This window comes from Prionailurus bengalensis, chromosome E1, assembly GCF_016509475.1.
Source record: "Prionailurus bengalensis isolate Pbe53 chromosome E1, Fcat_Pben_1.1_paternal_pri, whole genome shotgun sequence".
NCBI classification, from domain to species: Eukaryota; Metazoa; Chordata; class Mammalia; order Carnivora; family Felidae; genus Prionailurus; species Prionailurus bengalensis.
Window position 1 is genome coordinate 28,153,694 of NC_057347.1, and position 20,058 is coordinate 28,173,751.

Sequence of the window (20,058 nt, forward strand, 5' to 3'; positions counted from 1 at the left end):
AAGACAGCAGTAAACACTACAGCACTGGATGACTTTATTCTGGCTTTGTGCCACTTATAGACACGAAAGCCCCAAAAGAGCAGAAACCCCTTTGAACTTACATTTGCAAAGCCCTGTGTCCCCTCTTTCATGTTCCGCGTTTTCATTACTTTGTTGTCTTTATTTCTTTATACCACCATTTATGTTCTCTTGGGTGCAATCTGCTTAGATACCTGTTTGAGTGAACCTGACTTACCTGTGGTAGCTTGCTTACCCATTGAACTGGATGCAATTTGGCTGTGGCTCAATAGAGGGAGTAGAGGAGCTGAGAGAGGAGAGAGCAAAAGAACATGTCTGGCTCAGTTAAGTGTGCGCGCACTCTAGCCCTTGCCCTAGCCAGCCAGGAGGAGGAGGGGCGGGAGGGGGGGTGGTTGCCTGTAGCTGCTCCACCCTCACTTTGTGTCAGCAGGTAGAGAGCGTGATTGCAGTCCCAGGGGAGGGAGTCAGAGCTAGAACACCAATTACAAACCACAGGCTTCCTCCTCTAGGGAGTTGATCCAGAATTGTCTTTCTGGAAGGGAAGCACTCGAATCTTTCCGAACTTTCCAAGCCCATCCATGATTCAGAGATACTGCTTTCTCCCTCTGGGATTTTCTGTGTTCCTGGTAGTGAATTGTTGCTGATGTATTTTCTACTTTGCTCCTTTTCTCTCTCAAGATTTGATCATTTTATATGCTGTTCGGGGAGAAAAAGAACTTTTGTTAGAAAGGAGATTTCAGAAATGATTTTGGATCCTTTATAAGTGCTTTTAGAGTCTTGGGAACAGTAGCTCTAACCCTGGAGTAAATGTTTGCCTTTGACCTGCATGGATTATTTTTTCAGGCTGCGGAATTTCTCGGCACCTACCTACAGTGTGGGGCACTTGGTTTGGTTGCAGTGTAAGAAGGTGGAAGAATGAGCTGTACTTGGTTAAGCAGTTGAAACCTTTTTTGAGCAGGACCTATAAAAGCATAATTGAATTTGTTTCACCCCCGTGGATTCCAGTGGGCCCGACAGCGCAACAGGTTTGCAGATTTCTTTTGAAATTCTTATTTTTCTCCCTCTGCCTCAGCAAAAGAAAAGGATCTATGTTAACAGGTTCATGTTCAATTGCTTGGCTTTTCAGCACTTTTTCTGAAGACTTTATAAGACTTTTTAACTTGACCTCTGAACACGGCGGGCTTTATGGTTGAAGTGCATTTATATTTACTTAAGGGTGCACATTTTAATATCTTAGAACTCAGATTTTGTTTGTACAAAGACCCAAATTCTCAAGTGTGCCTAGAAATAGCACAGATCTACTCTACTCAGGCTTATTTATACTTTTTCAGGGTGTTCTACTTAGAGCCTGTAGACTAATCACCTCCCTACTCCCCCTATCTTTTATTCCCCGCCCCCTCAAGGAATTTGAAAACGTGTTAGGAATGGTCCTTTGTTTTACTTATGAACCTAGAAAATTACAGATTATAAAATCTGGATAATAAAGTAGTTTCCAAAATCATCTCATGGGAAATCAAAGTACTTGACATTCTCAAGCAGGAGAATAAAAGCTGGAATCCCTAACAGAGAAAGGAAAATAAAGATAGAAATATCAATTTTAACTGGGAAAAATAATTGGAAAGCTAAACTTTTCAAATATTCTTTGAATTTTGAAAGTTGGAAAAAGCGGTGATACTCAGGATTATCCTGTAATATGTGAAGACATATAAATTAGCATCTAATTTATAGACAAATTTAGGTAGAACATTAAAAATGATAGTATATTTAAGTTCATGAAAAGTATTATAAATTCAATGGGTCTAGAACTTTGGCTACCCTAAAATACAGTTTAATGTGGAAACTTTTATGAATACGTGTTATAGCATCTTTGGACATCCCTCACGGTGTGGCCTGAAATATATTGTACCCTCTCCTTCTCCATTAAAACAAAAATCCTCCTATGACCATTGACAAGTTTTGTGGCTTAAAAAGGACCATCTCTTCATTTTCCGAGCTGGCGTGTTTCACTCTCACCTTCAGTGCATGGCTTTAGTTGTTTACTTTGCCTTGTTTTGTTCATTAACATTGGATTTAGTGGCTCAGCAACTTGATGCATATGGAAGACCAGCACCAAGTGATCTGACATAATAAAAATTCAGGATGTGACATTCAACCTCAAGCAAAGTTGGAAATTCCAAACAGAAGTGGTGATATCTTTACTAATAATAGTGAAGATGGGAGAAAATGACATCCCTGCAGCAGAAGTGGGCTGAAAACACCTTCTTCTCTGCCAGATCAGGAATGCCACCTGTTCTTGGGAATATACTTTAGAGAAAGGAAGGGCCAAAACTACGACTTGGCTTTCAAAAACTGAAGCATAAATTCTCTTTTCCTCCATATTTGTCTGGATCTGAGAACCTGCATTTGGTATTAGCTAGTGGAAGCAGTATGTATGGCCGAGGTGCATTGCTGCAGCTGGTAGCATGAGTGGTGGCCACCAGCTGCAGCTGGCTGCCCTCTGGCCCTGGCTGCTGATGGCTACCCTGCAGGCAGGCTTTGGACGCACAGGACTGGTATTGGCAGCAGCGGTGGAGTCTGAAAGATCAGCAGAGCAGAAAGCTATTATCAGAGTGATCCCCTTGAAAATGGACCCCACAGGAAAACTGAATCTCACTTTGGAAGGTGTTTTTGCTGGTGTTGCTGAAATAACTCCAGCAGAAGGAAAATTAATGCAGGTAAGGATAACTTTATTATGTTTCACTTTCCATCTGTTCGAAATGTGTCTTTCTTCTTTTGTCTCCCAAACCAAATACCATACAAGAGCTTCTGCTGTTGAGTTTTCTGTTTGTTCCATCTTTTAAGGATATTGCGTTATTGGCATTCTAAAGCAAATTCTTATTCTAAAAAAGAAACATACAAATTCCACATTTTAGAAGATAATCTGCTTATTTTTAACTCTGGTGTTACGTTGCCATTTTAGATCCACGTAAGACCTTTCTTTGCAAGTCCAGTACTCTGGACGCTATTTTTTGATAGATTAAATATATGGACTTGTATTTAATTGACATGAGGATCATACTTTATATCCTGTTTAAATTTGAAGTGAGCACTGAGGAGGTTGATTTTTTTTTATTGAGTTAAAATTGGTATATAACATTATATTAGTTTCAGGTGTACAACACAATAATTTGATATTGTATGCATTACAAAGTGATCACCACAATAAGTCTAGCTACCATCTGTTACCCATACAATTGTAAGGAGGTTACAATGGTCAGCAGCACCCTGAAATTCTAGAATGCCCTTGGAGCATATCTGATTACTGTGTCACTTTTAAAATTCAGCCAAGCTTGAATGCTATGGCTGGCTTTATACCACGTGGAGCACCCTATAGCTAAGCCCAAAATGGAGAGGACTGAATTACAAAATGGACACAAGGTGTAAACTTGCCTCCTTGGTCTTGTCTATACATAATTTTATTTTTGAAAAAATTTTAATTTAACATCTATTTTTTATTGACCCACAGATCTTTTCAGGCACAGTTTCTTAGGCTTTCAGGCTGTGAATTTTGCCTGTGATTCATTCATAGCCTACTCTTTATGTGTTGAATTTATGAACTGACTGGGTCCATAGCATTTCATAGATGAATTACCATTCCCCATGGTGAAGATAGAGCCCAAAGGGCTATACCTTTTTGCTGTGGCGTTCTAGTGTCTTATTCCATAAAATTATGTTGCTTTTTGATTACAATTCATCTTATGAAAGGACACTTTCTGTAGCTCCTGGATATAGGTTAAAATGTTATTAAATATGATTTATTCCAGTATCCAAACTCAGATTTTAATTTTGTGATTTGAACAGAACCAAAGTATTGTATGAATTTCAATTTTTGTCTACTTAAAGGAGGTGAGAAAATTTAACAAAGTATAGAACTCTCTTTTCCAAACATGGATTTTAGCATATATGATTTAGTGGTTCTTCATGGTCACTTTTTAAGCAATATTTTGAAACTGGGATAAATTAAGTAGAAGAAGAATTGGATGACATGGAAGGCTTAACTATTCAGAGAAATAAACAGGCAAAGATAATGTATCTGGGAAAAATGGCCAAAGGCTTTTTGGATGAGTCTATACATATAATTTGAACTGTAGGATGGAATTAGGAATATTTAAAAATTGAAGTCACAAAGAATTTTGAATATAATTGGAAAGGAGACTTCCTGGCCTTGCCTAGTTAATACCCTAAAGCATGAGGTATGTGTTCCATTTTCATTTTTTACCCTAAGTAGTTTTACTATAGAACCATATTTTAATATCTCTGTGGTCTTTGGGAGCCATACTAAGCTTTGTGTCTTATTAATGTCCTGTGGCAGCATGTTCAATGGGTTAATTATATGCTGTATAAAATAGTGTCTCTTTTATTTTAAATGTGTTACCTTTTATTATCATAAACCTCTGTGTATTCAGAAAGGAAAAGGTATATAACAGAGACTAGCTGGTGTTCTCTTTGCCATTCATTATTTTACCAATCTTTATCATATCTTCTCTTGCTCTACCCTTTTTCTCTGGTAAATCCTGCCAATATTTTTATTATTATTATTATTATTATTATTATTATTAACTATTAACTTTGAGCCTATCAGTATACTTTACACGTTTCTTTACTTTGTGAAGAGGGAATTTCATTGTATCTATTATTTAGCAAGGCCTTTCACCCTTTATTATAGGGTGGTTTGCATCATTGGCAATTTTAGTCTTTCTTCACTTTTTCTGTCCACGTAAGCTTCTTTTAGGTCATTAATAAACTTGTACACAGGCCTAGTATTAATCACTGGACACTGTCAGCATTGGTCTTGGTTTATTGTCTATTAACCAATTCTTAATCCACAATAGCTACTAAATTTTCTTAATAGCTTCTTATGAGAGACTTTATTTTAAAAATACAAAGACAACTATTTGAATAATATGCACCAGTTTTTCTTTATCCACTATTTGATTAACTCTTTCAAAGAACTCTAGAGTGGCGATACATGGTTTCTAATTCTAGCATTCATGCTATTTGTTCCTTATCAGATTACACTACAACTCAGGTTTACTCAACTGTGGTTAACCAAGCCTTCCATTTAACTGAAGTTTATATCTCTTAAAGTTGTGCTTTGCTGCACTTTAGTTTGCTTGATAGATAGCTGTAACCTGGTGTCACAAATCTGAAGACAGTCTTCTCTATTGGCTTTGAGGAATTTTGGATAATTCTATGTATCCTTCTGCCTGTGAATTACTCTAGCTGCCTGTTAAGTTTGATTGTCTTCAAAGATGTCGTCAGGTCTTTTTAAGATTGAGGATGTAAGATTGGGGATGTAGGCGTTGGGAAATGTAAAAGTACAAGAACAATGATTTTAAAAAATAGTAACCTTGTTATGGTTTCTGGAATTCTCAGAGAGCTTCAGAAAATCTAACATTTCTTTACATTTTGCTCAATTAATCCATGTCAAGGAAATTTTCTAGATTTCCTAATTCTTTGTCTATGTCTGATAAAAAGGACTAGATGATAGTGATTATGATTTATTACTGTTTTTATTTTTCATTTGAGTATATTCTTTTCTCCTGGTTTATACCATTGTAGATGGAAAATGTGCTAGAGATTATGCATGGCCTAATTGTCCAGTTTTCTGGTTTATTTACCTCTTGTTGAGGTTTATTTCTATTATTTCTAGTAATGGTGTTGCTACCTCTTCTGTAAATGATTACAGTCCTATTTTCTTTTTCAATTCTTGTTCATTATTTATAAATGTCATTTGAAGGGCCAACTTGAAATCAATCTTTTTAAAAAAATTTTTTTTTATTTTTTATTTTTTTAAGTTTATTTATTTTTGACAGAGGCAGAGTGGAAGCATGAGCTGGGGAGGGGCAGAGAGAGAGGGAGACACAGAATCCAAAGCAGGCTCCAGGCTCTGAGCTGTCAGCACAGAGCCTGACACAGGGGCTCGAACTCATGAACCGTGAGACCATGACCTGGGCCAAAGTCAGACACTTAACTGACTGAGCCACCCAAGCGCCCCTCAATCTTTTTTCTTAAAGCAAAAAAAAAAAAAAAAAAAAAAAAACAAACAACAAAAAAAAACCAAGAGGATTTTAACATAGCACAAGAGAGCTCAACAATTCTTTGACTATCACACTCTTCCTGCTCAGCTGGTTGTCTTGGATTTTCTTAGGCTGTAGGATAAAGTTATGATCAAGATTAGAATATACTGCCCTGTGGCTTCATCCCTACAGTGGGAGTTGTGGTGATTTGGCATTTGGCCACTAGCAGTGAACACCTCCTGGACAGATTCCCCCATACACAGTGTCTCTGCTTGTCCCTTAATTTACCTATTAGTCAACAAGTAGCTATCCTATCTTTGCATTTTTGCTTTATTTGTAGTCAGGGCCTGAAATGAATTATTTGAGGAGGGAGAGAAATCTTAATAGTTAAAGTTTTGGCCAAAGCCAGTGAGACGATGCTTTAGCAAACTGTAGTTGACAAAGTGACTACATTGTGGCTCAAGGGATTTGATTTTAGCTCGGGCTCTGTCACTAAGTAGTTGGGTGATTTGGGTCAAAATAGTTACTACAGTTTTCTAGGCTTTAGATTCCCCATCTGTAAAATTGAGAGATTCAAATATAATAACGCATAGCAAATCCGTGCTATTCAGTTTGCGTGTATTAGCTTATTGCATTCTCATAATAACTTTGTGAGAGAAGCGCAATACTTTTATTCTTCACATTTTATGGATAAGGAAATTGAGGCTCAAATATTAGTATCTGCCAAGGTTATGTGGCTAGTAGGGTGGCATAGTTGGAACTTGAACCTGAAAGCCCAAGCTTTTCTTGCTCTAAAATTCTGTACATCAAAGAATGCCACAGATGACCAGAAGACCAGTGTAGACTTTGTATAAATGATTTATTTCCAGACTAGAAAGGAATGAAAATGATGAGTACTAGTTTCTGAGGTTGATCCAGAATACACAGTATCCTCCTAGTTTCTAAGAATCTCTGTATTCTGTATTCATTCTATTTCTCTCATTTGTGTTTCATTTGCAAAGATATTTGTAAATCAGAATGTTTATTTAAATGTTTTTCATGTTTATTTGTTTATTTTGAGAGAGAGAGAGAGAGAGAGAGAGAGAGAGAGAGAGAGAACATGAGCAGAGGAAGGGAGACAGATGAGAGAGAGGGAGACAGAATTCCAAGCAGGCTCCATGCTGTCAGCACAGAACCTGACATGGGGCTCAATAACATGAACTGCGAGATCATGACCTGAGCTGAAATTAACAGCCAGACACTCAACCGACTGAGCCACCCAGGCACCCAAAGAATGTTTACTTAATCAGTATCTACCTTTGTTTTTAATTAAAAAATTTTTTTAATGTTTATTTATTTTTGATAGAGAGACAGAGCATGAGTTGGGGAGGGGCAGAGAGAGAGGGAGACAGAATCTAAAGCAGGCTCCAGGCTCCGAGATGTCAGCACAGAGCCTGACACAGGGTTCAAATTCATGAATCATGAGATCATGACCTGAGCCAAAGTTGGATGCTCAACTGACTGAGCCACCAAAGCATGCCCAAAGTTTACTTTTTATACCATATTAAAGACATTTCTGGAGCTCATGGTTTTGTTTTTTTGTTTAAAAAAATTTTTTTAATGTTTATTTTTGAGAGAGAGAGACAGAGCGTGAGCAGGGGAAGGGCAGAGAGAGAGGGGATTGTGAAGCAGGCTTCAGGCTCTGAGCTGTCAGCACAGAGCCTGATGAGGAGCTTGAACTCAGAAGCCGTGAGATCATGACCTGAGCCGAAGTCGGACGCTCCACCAACTGAGCCACCCAGATGTCCCTGTTTGTTTTTGTTTTTAATAGAAGGCCCTTTACATTTTATTCATTGGAAAATGTTGGAACTTTTTGGTACTTTTTTTCCCTTTAAATTGCTAAGTACAGTAGAGGAAAAAGATGTTATAAATGAGTGCTGTACTATTATAAATGTCCTGTTAGGAACCAGAATTGGTAGTACAGGGTATTGTTAGAGAAGAGTGTAGTAATGATGTTCCATTGAATTTATATAGTAGTTTTCTCCCAAGAAGCTTAAAATGATTCACAAATACCTGCAAGCCAAATAAGAATAGGTGATATATACTCCATTTTACAGAAAAGGAAACGTAATGGGGGAGAGAAAGCAAATAAATTATCCAAGAACAAAGTTGCACAGAGATGGGCCCAATCTGCTTTGCAGGAGATAAAGGAGTAATCCAATTTTTAAGGTATCCAAGGATATGGATTTCTCTGGGATCAATTCTGCAGAGTGGCAATCCTAAAAAGCTAAAATATTATCAAAGAGTGAAATATCTACTCTATTTGAGCCTATGTTGCTCAGTGTGATAATTCAGTCAAAAAACTATTGGTGAAGCAATTTGCCAACTTTATGTCTCAAAAGCCCTATGAGCCACTGCTCTAACCTGCATTCATTGTTCTTTTCAGCATTGTTATTACGATAAAAGTCAAAGTCTTTGCAACGACTTGTAAGGCTCATCAGGATCTGACCTGGCATTCTGATGTTTTGCTTCTTCTGCCCTCACTCAGTTCTCATCGCTCTGACCTCCTTGCTGTCCTTCAGTTAAACCAGGCATACTCCCACCTCGGGGCCTTTCCACATGCCAGTCCCACTTATGGGATTTATGCCCCAGGTATTTTCTTCTCTTAGTCTCTCAAATGTCACCCCCCCAAGTGTCAAGTATGTCACCTTCTCAGTGAGGTCTTCCTAGACCATCCTATTCTGAAGGGCTCTTCCTATTCCCTCTGGGGCTCATATTCTCCTTCTCTGCTTTGTTTTTCTTTATGAACTTATTGCCATGTAACATATTGTAGTATTTTACTTTTGTACTTGTCTCTGCCCCCTCAGTGAAATATGAGCTCTGTGAAAGTAGGGATTTTTGTCTTCTTAGTTCAGAGCTATATTCTTGGGAGTAATGCCTTAGTATACTTAGTGCCTTAGACATAATAGGTACTCAATAAACATTTATTGAATAAATGTAAGGAACATGATGGTGGTGCTAAGTAACTTAATAGCTGGGAGATAACTTTAGGATAAAACAGATTTATTATGTCATCACATTTCTAAGTATACTGTGAGGTCAATTATTTTGAGTGCTTTGGGTTTGAAAGAACATGCTCTATTCCTTCACTCTGACTTATAGACAGCATAGTAGCTCCTTGATTGCCTCTTCCAAATTGTAAACATGGCTATAATCAATACATTTGCGGTGCTCCTTTACACAGCATTTTTACACAACATTTATTTGATTTAATAGATAGCTCAACATCTGCTTTTTAGGAAATTCTGATTTTCCAAGAAAGATTTATTGAGATATTGACTTTAAATCTGTGATTATCAGATATTGGTATATATCCAAAGGACCTCACCTTCTTAGTCCTTAAGCTTGTGATTCCCAATTCTGGTTTTGAGCTACCCTAACACAGTGATTCTTTATCCTTTTTTGGTGCCACAGACCCCTTTGAGGATTTGAGAAAAATTGCTGACTACATGTATTTGAACATATAATTTTGCATAAAATCTCAGTGAGTTGAATCTTTGAGATGTAGGGATCTAAGGACTCCAGATTAATGGCTGCTATCCTAGAATAATCCCTATTATTTCAAGAAATGATATCAAATTCTCAAAACTAATTTACCCTCAGTTTACTTAATTTAAAAAGTATTTATAGGGGCGCCTGGGTGGCACAGTCGGTTAAGCGTCCGGCTTCAGCCGGGTCACGATCTCGCGGTCCGTGAGTTCGAGCCCCGTGTCAGGCTCTGGGCTGGTGGCTCGGAGCCTGGAGCCTGTTTCCGATTCTGTGTCTCCCTCTCTCTCTGCCCCTCCCCCGTTCATGCTCTGTCTCTCTCTTTCCCAAAAATAAATAAAAACGTTGAAAAAAAAATTAAAAAAAAAAGTATTTATAGGGCGCCTGGGTGGCTCAGTTGGTTAAGTGTGTGACTTTGCCTCGGGTCATGGTATTGCGGTTCATGGGTTCAAGCCCCGCATTGAGCTGACAGCCTGCTTCAGATCCTCTGTCCTCCTCTCTCCCTTTGCCCCTCCCCCACTCCTCTCTCTCTCCCTCTCTCTCAAAAATAAATAAACACTAAAAAAAGTATTTGTATATATTACTTGAAGTCAAACAGACAACAATATTATTAGGCAGTTATAAGAAGGTTGGCCTAAGATTACCTCAGATGTAAAAACTGGCATGTGAGAAAGATCTGCTCATGTTTATTTAGTGAAGGAATTGTGCTTTCCAAATATTAAGTGAAACTCCATCAATTCAAGAAATGCTTACAACCCTTTCATCATGGTGGTTTCACTAAAAGGTCCATAAGAATAAAGGATATTTTACTTATTTGTTTTGATGTAGGTAGAACAATTGTAGCTGTATGTGTCTGTTTGATTACTAAATTCAAAAAACAGGCTGTAACACTAACTTTGGTTACTTTCTATTTTTTTGGTTTCTAGCCTTTAAGCTTCACTTCTACCCTAGGGTAGAATTCTTTGAGCCCTTAAAATTTGCTATAATGGAAAACTTTGAATCTTTTTTAAAAAGGTTTATTCTTTTTTTTTTTTATTTTAAATTTTTTTTCCCAACGTTTATTTATTTTTGGGACAGAGAGAGACAGAGCATGAACGGGGGAGGGGCAGAGAGAGAGGGAGACACAGAATCAGAAACAGGCTCCAGGCTCTGAGCCATCAGCCCAGAGCCCGACGCGGGGCTTGAACTCACGGACTGCGAGATCGTGACCTGGCTGAAGTCGGACGCTTAACCAACTGCGCCACCCAGGCACCCCTAAAAAGGTTTATTCTTGCTAAGTTACTTTATATACTCTAATTTTTGTCTGGGCTGTAAACATTACAGTTCATGAATACATTTTGTTTTGATACTTTTTAGTAAGAGTTTGTGTTTAATATGCAAATTCAGAACACCAAAATAATAAAAATGATTTAAGTTAGAGTGTTTTTTTTTTTTCCTGAGAATTATAAACACAAGGCTCACATTTTCCTTGGAGATAGGAAATTAGATTCTTTAGAAATTCTAATTCCTAAAGGCAGCTTGGGTAGCTCAGTTGGTTAAGCGTCCCACTCTTGATTTCAGCTCAGGTCATGATCTCACAGTTTGCAGGTTCAAGTCCCGCATTGGGCTCTATGGTGGCAGCATAGAGCCTGCTTGGGATTCTCTCTCTCTCTCTCTCTCTCTCTCTCTGCCCCTTCCCCGCTCATGCTCTCTTTCTCTGTCTCTCACTCAAAAAAAAAAAAAAAAATCAAATCCCTGGATTTTGAAGCAGTGGTAGTTAAGACAGCAATATAACTATCTTCAAGACCACTGTATGGTTTTTTTTTTAATCTAGGATACTTCTATTATGATGGAAATCAACCATAATATAACTGTAATTTAAGTAGCATATTCAGTTATCATATGCCTGTCAATTTCGTGCATGCTTATATATCAAAAGGTTACTATTATGCATATTTAAATATATGATAATTGAGAAACACTGTTGCTATTGTTATTTCTGTAGAATAATTTGGATGAGACTGAAGGCCTTATGTTTTACGCCTATTTATCTTGCTAGTTCCTAAAAACTGATTATGGATTCCCATTCTTTTTTCCCTAAAAAGTACAGTTTGTGTACAGTCTTGTGAATTAGCCACTCAGAAAAATATTTTACATGATTCAGGTTTTAGGTTTTAGGTCCTTTAATTTTTGTATCTTCTATCTAGAACCATATAGGTATCTGACTTTACAATTCTGTGGCCAGTTTTTTTTAAACTTGGTGAAATACTTCTTTGGACTTACACTACAATTAAGTCCTATTCAGTTTTCCATACATAGGGTAAAATACAGTTTGGAGAGGGGAAGGGCAGAAGGGTAGCCTATTCCATTTATAAAATATAACCAGAAATTTCAAGCTAGAAAAACACCTAATCCAATCATTTGATTTTACAGATGAAGAAATAGACTCAGATTAGTAGTTTGCCAAGGAGCTGCCAATCTACTGCCATATCTTACTGGCCAGCATTTTTAGCAAACCTTATTTATTTATTTATTTATTTATTTATTTAAAACTTTTTGGGGGGGTCATTGCAAGGAGATTAAAAAGCAGATGTTGGCAGAGATTTTCCCCTGAGCATTCCATTAAGAAGATATTATAAACTGCCATAGGGTCTTTCTCCTCTTTGATCCCTAGTCAACCAGAAGGCATACTTTAAAATAAGTGAACAAACATAAAGTATCTTACCACAACTTAGCATTACTTCACATGGTGCTTATGCCATTTATTCTGCTGTAGAGTCACTGTGCACCACATGGCCTGTTGACCTGGATTGTCTCCTCAAAGCAGTGGAGGCTTCTTATGAAATCTAGGCCAAGAACCGTACCCAGACTGGGGGCAGCACTGGAGTCTCTCAGTGTCTTATAATGTGGATCTCCTAGTGCGTACCAAACACTGTGGCAGTTCCTGTAGGAGTACAAAGAACAGGACCCTAGCCTAGTCCATCGGGGGAGAACAGCAGAAGCCAGTATGAGATGAATGCCAAGCAAGAGGCTCAGGCATAGATGCTCTAGAGTGCTGATTTTCATTCTTTCAGGAGTCTTTCAAATGACTGTGGTAGTTCTGTTTCACAGTCCCCTAGGACCAAAGGAAAAACAAACAAAAAACACAAAATTTTAACCCAGACAACTTCAAGTGGCTTAAAGCTAGAGGACAAGTACAACCCAAACAATCATACCTTCTAATTTTACTGTTATCAGTTAAATATAGGTTATAATATTGTCTGTGTAAATATTCCTGTATGTATAATAATCATCTGTAGCATTTTCTTTAGAAATGCTACATTTTCTTTAGTTAGTTGAACTAAACACCATGGTTTTCTTCTCAAGTTGCAAACTGTCTTTCTAAAATGTACAAGAAGTTTCTGTTAAGTTGTAGTGAAATTAAAACAGAACATTTAGCTTTAAACAGAATGCAACGTATTAGTTCTGTTTGAATGGAGAATCTCAGTAGCTCAGTTTTAATTCTTTAATAACTGCATAAAAGAAGAAATAAATACTATGTAAAAGGTGAATATTTGAATATCATCTCTATTCAGCAAAATTTATTTCTAATTTTTTTTAACGTTTACTCATTTTTGAGAGAGAGAGAGAGAGACAGAGCGCAAGTAGGGGAGAGAGAGGGAGACACAGAATCTGAAGCAGGCTCCAGGCTCTGAGCCGTCAGCACAGAGCCCAATGTGGGGCTTGAACCACAAACCACGAAATCATGAACTGAGCCGAAGTTGGACATTTAACCGACTAAGCCAACCAGGCACCCCCAGCAAAATTTATTCATAATACCAAGATATTAAAAAATTATTGACTTTAGTCCTCTGTATCTGTTATTTCCATTCTCTAAAATATGTTGTGATTTTAGTATAATATGAGGAATATAGACACTTAACTCTAGAAGAATGTACATATCTGCTATGACAGCAGCAACAGGTTATCACCTGCTCTGAAGTTAGTAAACTGTATGGTTATACATCATATATTTTGATCATTGGAGATTATGTGGAGTGTAATTGTCCCCTTTGTAACTATGCAAAGTCCCTAGGTGCCTCATGACCATTTAAAAAATAAGAGTAAGTTGTGAAACCTATCATCTGTTGGGGTACGGTTGGTCGGGTAAGTAAATAATCTTTAAGATCCTTTCCAGCTCTAAACATTGAGAGTTTATGTTTACTTTAGAAATAGACTTATTGTATTAAAGATACATGTAACTTGCTTATTGATTTCTCTTCCCTGAGATAAAATTTGTTTTGTAGGTGGTACAAAAATCTGACCAAATTCCTTAAAATCACACAACAGATTGGTAGCAAAACGAAGTGTCAGACTCAGGTGCACTCTGGGTCCTCTGGTCCTATACTGCCTTTACATTCAGTTACACACACAAAAAGGAATTTTTCTCTGGAGATTTAGATTTTAAAATATCTGTTGTGGATTGAGGACCCTTATTCTAAATTCTTCATCAAGGTGTCTCAGTGATCAAACCACACTGACTTCAATCATGAGCCTACATCTAAGTGAATCTGAACCTTTGGAAAGGCTTGGAAAAGCCACGTATAACCTAGAGCCAGTCTGGACCATAGTAGTAAAGGAGGATGATGCATCTGATTCTAAAATATTTGGGGGGGGGGGGCGCCTGGGTGGCTCAGTCGGTTAAGCGTCCGACTTCAGCTCAGGTCATGATCTGATCTGTGAGTTCGAGCCCCGCGTCGAGCTCTGTGCTGACCCCGCTCGGAGCCTGGAGCCTGCTTCAGATTCTGTGTCTCCTCTCTCTGCCCCTTCCCTGCTCATGCTCTGTCTCTTTCTGTCTCAAAAATAAATAAAAACATTTAAAAAAATTAAAAAAATATTTGGTAAAGTTGAATTATTGGAGATAAGCTAAATAATTACACTAGAAATAAGACTTTCAGAGCAGCTGGTAGGTGTTCATGTGTGGGGCTGTGGGATAGAGCTCTAGTATATAAGCATCTGGAGGCATCTGGGAGGAGTGGAAATGGGGCCATCTGATTAGTAACTATGCCTTGTTATTAAACCGTGACTTTCTGCATTGTACATCCTCAGAGTTGGAAAACTTCCGCTGGCAAAAAAAGAAGAGAAGGGCTGCGGTGCTGTTACTGAGGGCCATACAGTAGACACAAAAGCGCCTTCTTAGAGGCCTGCAGCAGAGGCAGCTTGTACAGGCAGGCCCAGTCCTCTCAAAGACTGGGAATCAGATTCTTTCCCCAGGGGGTTTCCAACTAGTTTGCACTTCAGAAAAATCTTTTCTTTCTCCTGCTGTTCACGCCCTGCAAAGAATTTTCTTCCAACCAAAGAAATTGTTTTATAATCAAAGATCCTTGTCCTTAGTTGTTGGACATCAAAGAAAGTTTGGAGGAGACTGGGGGATTATGTGAATGCCTCGAATTTATTTTGAATGCAAACTTGCAACATTAGCAGGTCCCCCAAAGAACATACTCCTCTCAGACTTGGGAGAGAGCCTAATATAACTAAGTCTGTATTCTTCCTTGGTTGGATGTGCCCCAGTAAGATACAAATGAGTTGAATAGCTCTATCTGGACTTAATTCCTGTATGTTTGGTTCTTGAGGTTCTTACTGGAAGAGAGACTCTTACTCCACCTGCCCTTTTAAAACCTGATATTGGGAAACGTGAACATTTGTTGGCAAACTTGAAACAACAACAACAAAAATCTTTTTTAACCTTCAACACTTCAACTCTTGGGAATTTGGGGTTTCTCCCAGGGCAGTTGATGATATCACCAATGTTGGGAGCCACATTCCCTGCATTCTCTGCTGTCTCCGAGGTGTTGATGATGTCATTTTCTCTCACAAAGGAAAACCTCAGCACCCTGAGGGCCTGAACTCAGGTCTTGGCAGGTAAATGAAGGAGGAACTTACTTCTGGATTTAAACTGTTTGGCACAACCATGTTAAATACTAGGGAGAATTAACACTGTAACTTTAAGAAATTATTTTCTGGGTCAGAGCAATGATTGATTTAATATTTTGGTTCTTGCAATTGGGACATTTATAGGCTGTTGTTCTAAGACATTATGGCAGCTCCTCCTCCTCCTCCTCCTCCTTCTTTTAGAGAAAAAGAGTGAGAGTGTGAGTGGGGGGTAGGGGCAGAGGGAGAGAGAGCCTAAGCAGGCTCCACACTCAGTGAGGAGCTGATGCAGGACTCGATCCCATGACCCTAGGATCATGACCGAAGCCGAAATCAAGAGTTGGATGCTCAACCGACTGAAGGGCTCCTTCTTAAATATCCTCTGAGTCTATGAATTTTTCCAAGCTTTTCTGGAATCCAGTTATAAATTATCTGACTTTCCTTCCTAAAGCAGATTAACAACAACAAAAACAAGAATTAGAAAAAAATAAAGTGATGGATAGGACAGATTTAGGCAGAATTATGCCCTGGGCAAAGTACATTCTTGTTATTTTAATCTTGGCTCTGTGGTTATGAACAGAAGAGAGTATTTGGTCTAGGAGACTTCCAATCTCTTCTGTCCCTTCATTGCAACCACAAAGTAGTGGTTGGAAATAGAATTCCAGGAACACCAAAAATGCTCACAGTTTCCAATAGTGGCAGCTCCAGTGCCCCAACAAGGATTCTTTGAGCACTCTTCCTCAGAAACTTCTTGTGGCGTCCTTGTGGATAGGAGCCTACATCATCAATCACAAAGGCTTGTCCTGAAGACAAACCTGGTAAAAATGTCAGTTGTCTATCTTTGCCACCAAAAACAATCCTTTATGTTTTTACTCTGTTCTAAACGAATATGCTCTATAGGTTTTTAGAGGAAGACAGTTTCTTTGAAGGAATCATCAACTGCCCATTCTCACAAAATTTTAAATGCACTAGTTTGTTCTAGAAAGGTAAGTCAGGAGGTATAGGTTAGGCAGGATTTGACAGAGGTTTTTATTCCACTCAGCAGTGTTAAACTAACTTCCCCGTGTTACTCCAATGCAGACATTAGATAATAGTTTTGGGTTTTTTTTTTTACACTAAGAATATATGGGTAAAATTCACTGAAATACAAGAATATCCCTTTAGTTTATATAAGGGAACAGGGAATTGAACTGAAGGGAAGAGCCTGCAACTCTTCATTATTATAATCTGATGTCTCCTGAGTTGATGTGTACTGGAACTAAATTAATATTATTATATGAAATGCCCTAGTTTTTGCAGCAAAGGTATGGAACAGGATTTGGCATTTTGTTTCCATTTTTATTGTTTTGTTTTCTAAAGGGAAGTTTAGTTGGAGCCTGTCTGGCAGGATTCCATACTTCTACCAAACCACCTGCCCTGGCAGAGACAATGGAATCAAAAGTCAAGTTCTTTATGGAATCAAAAGTCAAGTTCTTTATGGCTGCACCTACCTTGTCAGTGCTACCAGAAGATCTGGTTTTCTCCTGTAGCCAAACTCTACCCAGAAACTATAGTATTTGGCACCTAAACAGTGGGTACATATACCCCAAAACTTGGATGTCCCAATTTTAGGAGGACACTAGTACTAGTTCTCCATTGACATCTAAGGTAGTCTTTTGTATTGCATTCAGTGACTATTTTATTACTTATCAAATGGAGGAGATGTAACTTTCTGGTTCACTGGTTTTTAAGATTTTTGTCAGGATCTATCAATGATGATGAATCATTTGGTAATTTATGTGTAGAAATTGCCTTGCACAATTATGTCTCTGCTAAGCATGAAGGAGAATTTGAACTATCTAAAAGAGATCAGGAACATGATCTCCAAAGTCAGAACACCATGCAGTGTTTGCCGGGAGAAGAAGCTACCATTTGTCCCTGCTGCTCTTTCTATCTCCCAGAAATGTAAGTTACCCTCTGGGTCACCAGGTGAATGCTCTCTGATTAGGTAATTGTTTTGGAGGCCATCTAACTTCCATGATGAGGACATTTTCCTTTTGAATTATCAGCGTGTATTTTGGGTTCCCTTAGGGTAGAGTTACTTCATTATGTTCTAACTTTATGTATAACTGGAGGCCTTCTGGCCTAAGAACATAATTTCTGTCACCAATCAGATCATTGAAAATAACACACCCACCAAACTCTTTGCACAGTATTCACATATAATGATATAATATAATAAGGCATAAAGGGTGTTCTAAAATGAGTGGCAACATCTCACAGTAAAAAGAGTTCTCAGTAGTCTTGTGTTTTAATCACAGCTCTAATCCTTAAGGAAAATTGTTGAACTTCTTTGAGTCTGTATCCTCATGATTAAAATGGGGATAATAGTAATAGTCTGCCGACCTGAAATGAAATGAGGATTGTCTTTGGAAATTACAAATGTAAGGTATTATTGTTATTATTAATAGCAATTAGACTTGAGCTCTTTCTTATTCACCTAATGACTGTTAAGAAATATGAAGTTTCAGGGTTATGGATTTAAGCTCAGTTAACCTGTTTGAATTCAATTTGGCATTATCCTGAAATAACTAAGTATAAGACTATTTATATTTTTTATGTGACCAAAAAGACAAAGCTTTAGATTCAAAATTTGTGGGTTAAAGGGCTGATTAAATGTTACCATAATGTAGTGGCAAGTAGCCTTAATGGCTTAGAGAATGACTAATGGCATATATGTTTTAGGGTGGGAACTTAAGTCCTGTTATGGCCTTGCTTGTGCCATGGTGAATCACTTGCCCTCCCTGGACCTTTGTACATGTGGCTGTTCTGTATTGGTGAGCCCATTAAGTTCCTTCCAGGACCAATGAGGTGGTCACTGACACAACACAACACAGCTACTTTCTAAGTTTTTACTTCTCAGCGTCAGAGGGATCCTAGAACCATATTATACATATTACTCTTACATTTTCCCTTTTGGAAATTTTGGAGTATTCTTTTCATTGCTGCTGCCGTGAAATGGTTGCTCAGAATGCTGAAGCTCTCAGCCTCCTGTGTAGGTTTACAGTTGTTTTCTAAGGGATAGAAGGAAAGGAGTTCAGGATTGAGAAGGGAACTAATTTACCCAGTTCATTATACTTGTACTGTGCTGGTCCCAACATGTTATTCTTTGAAGCTTGGCAGATAAGGTTCTAAAGCCTGCTTGGAAATTATCCCACAGGTCCCTGAGACTCCCAGCTCCCCATCTGAGAAGTGTTAGATCAAAATGAGAATAAACAGTTTTAAGCATAGCACCTATCAAATATTTGTAGCCCGGAAATCATTTTTGGGTAAAGATATCCTTTGAGGCATCTCAGAGACTAATATTCTGCACTATGGAAAAATCTGTATTCCATGCAATTACTTTATGAAGTCTACCCCCAAAATAGGTAAATAATGGGATAAAGGTAATTATGAGGTTTCTCATCTTTTCTGCTTGCCTGTTCCGTGTTGTGATTAAACACATGTGGCTTATAACTCTTTTAGAAACCAACTGAATTACCATTATTATACTTTCAACACTTGCACGGTATTATAATCCATTTCAATCATAGTGCAATATAGTGGGAGTCAGGAGACAAGTGTGTATGGGGATGATGGAGAGGGCAAATGTTTTCTCTTGTGTTGGTTTTGAGAAGTGTCTTTCTTCTCTTAAGGTATTTCTTGGGGAGGGGCGCTTGGGTGGCTCAGTTGGTTAAGCATCTGACTTTGGTTTGGCTCAGGTCAGGATCTCACAGTTCATGGCTTCAAGCCCCGTGTTGGGCTCTGCACTGACAGCTCAGAACCTGGAGCCTGCTTCAGATACTCTGCTTCAGATTCTGTGTTTCCCTCTCCCTCTGCCCCTCCCTCACTTGTGTGTGCACAAACATGAGCACGCCCGCCCGGCACTCACTCTCTCTCTCTCTCTCTCTCTCTCTCTCTCTCTCTCAAAAATAAATAAGTAAACATTAAAAAAAAAAAAGACCTCTTGGGGAAAGCTGTTTTCTTCCCGAGGCCTAATAAAGATTAGTGAGAGAGGTCTGTAAAGCTTTTGAAGCTCTTTGAAATAAAGGCATGGATAAACACTCAGTATCATTGTTATTATCATTACAAAGGAAAACCCAGCATGTGATGTTTTGGGTCACTTCCAGCGGCATTTTTTGATGTTCCTGATTCCTTTTTTGACCTTTGCCTCTTGATAGCTTTATACATTTATTGAGGCTATTGGACAAAGTCTTGCGATCCTAAGTAATAGGGTGTTAACAATGAAAGACTGCTAGCCTCCATTTCTATGGGTCAAATGTCTGAAAATGTGTTTGAAGTAAGTAGGTGTCTGTCTGTCTTTGGATACCTTGTTCAAGTTTGGCAATCTTGGTGGCAAACTTAATTTAATATCTGATCATTTGAATTTTTATTTCCAATTCTATTCCTTAGAACCAGAGTTTTATAGGGAAATTTTCATTAACTACAATAATTACTAAATAAACTGGGATATTTTTCTGTATTGTGCTTATAAGTTAGAGATAAATTAAAAGGAAGAAGCAGATAGAAAGGATATAAAAAAACAAAT

At 38.2% G+C, this 20,058-nt stretch overlaps 1 protein-coding gene across 1 annotated transcript in view; it reads left to right on the top strand.

Annotated features, from left to right (window-relative positions):
- The first annotated feature begins 461 nt into the window (after positions 1–461).
- Positions 462–20,058, top strand: part of RNF43 (ring finger protein 43) — a 64,777-nt gene continuing 45,180 nt past the window's right edge. The window contains exon 1 of the mRNA XM_043583942.1: positions 462–2,732. Coding sequence (XP_043439877.1) covers positions 2,481–2,732 — 252 coding nt within the window. The 5' untranslated portion in view covers positions 462–2,480. The remainder of the gene's footprint in view (positions 2,733–20,058) is intronic.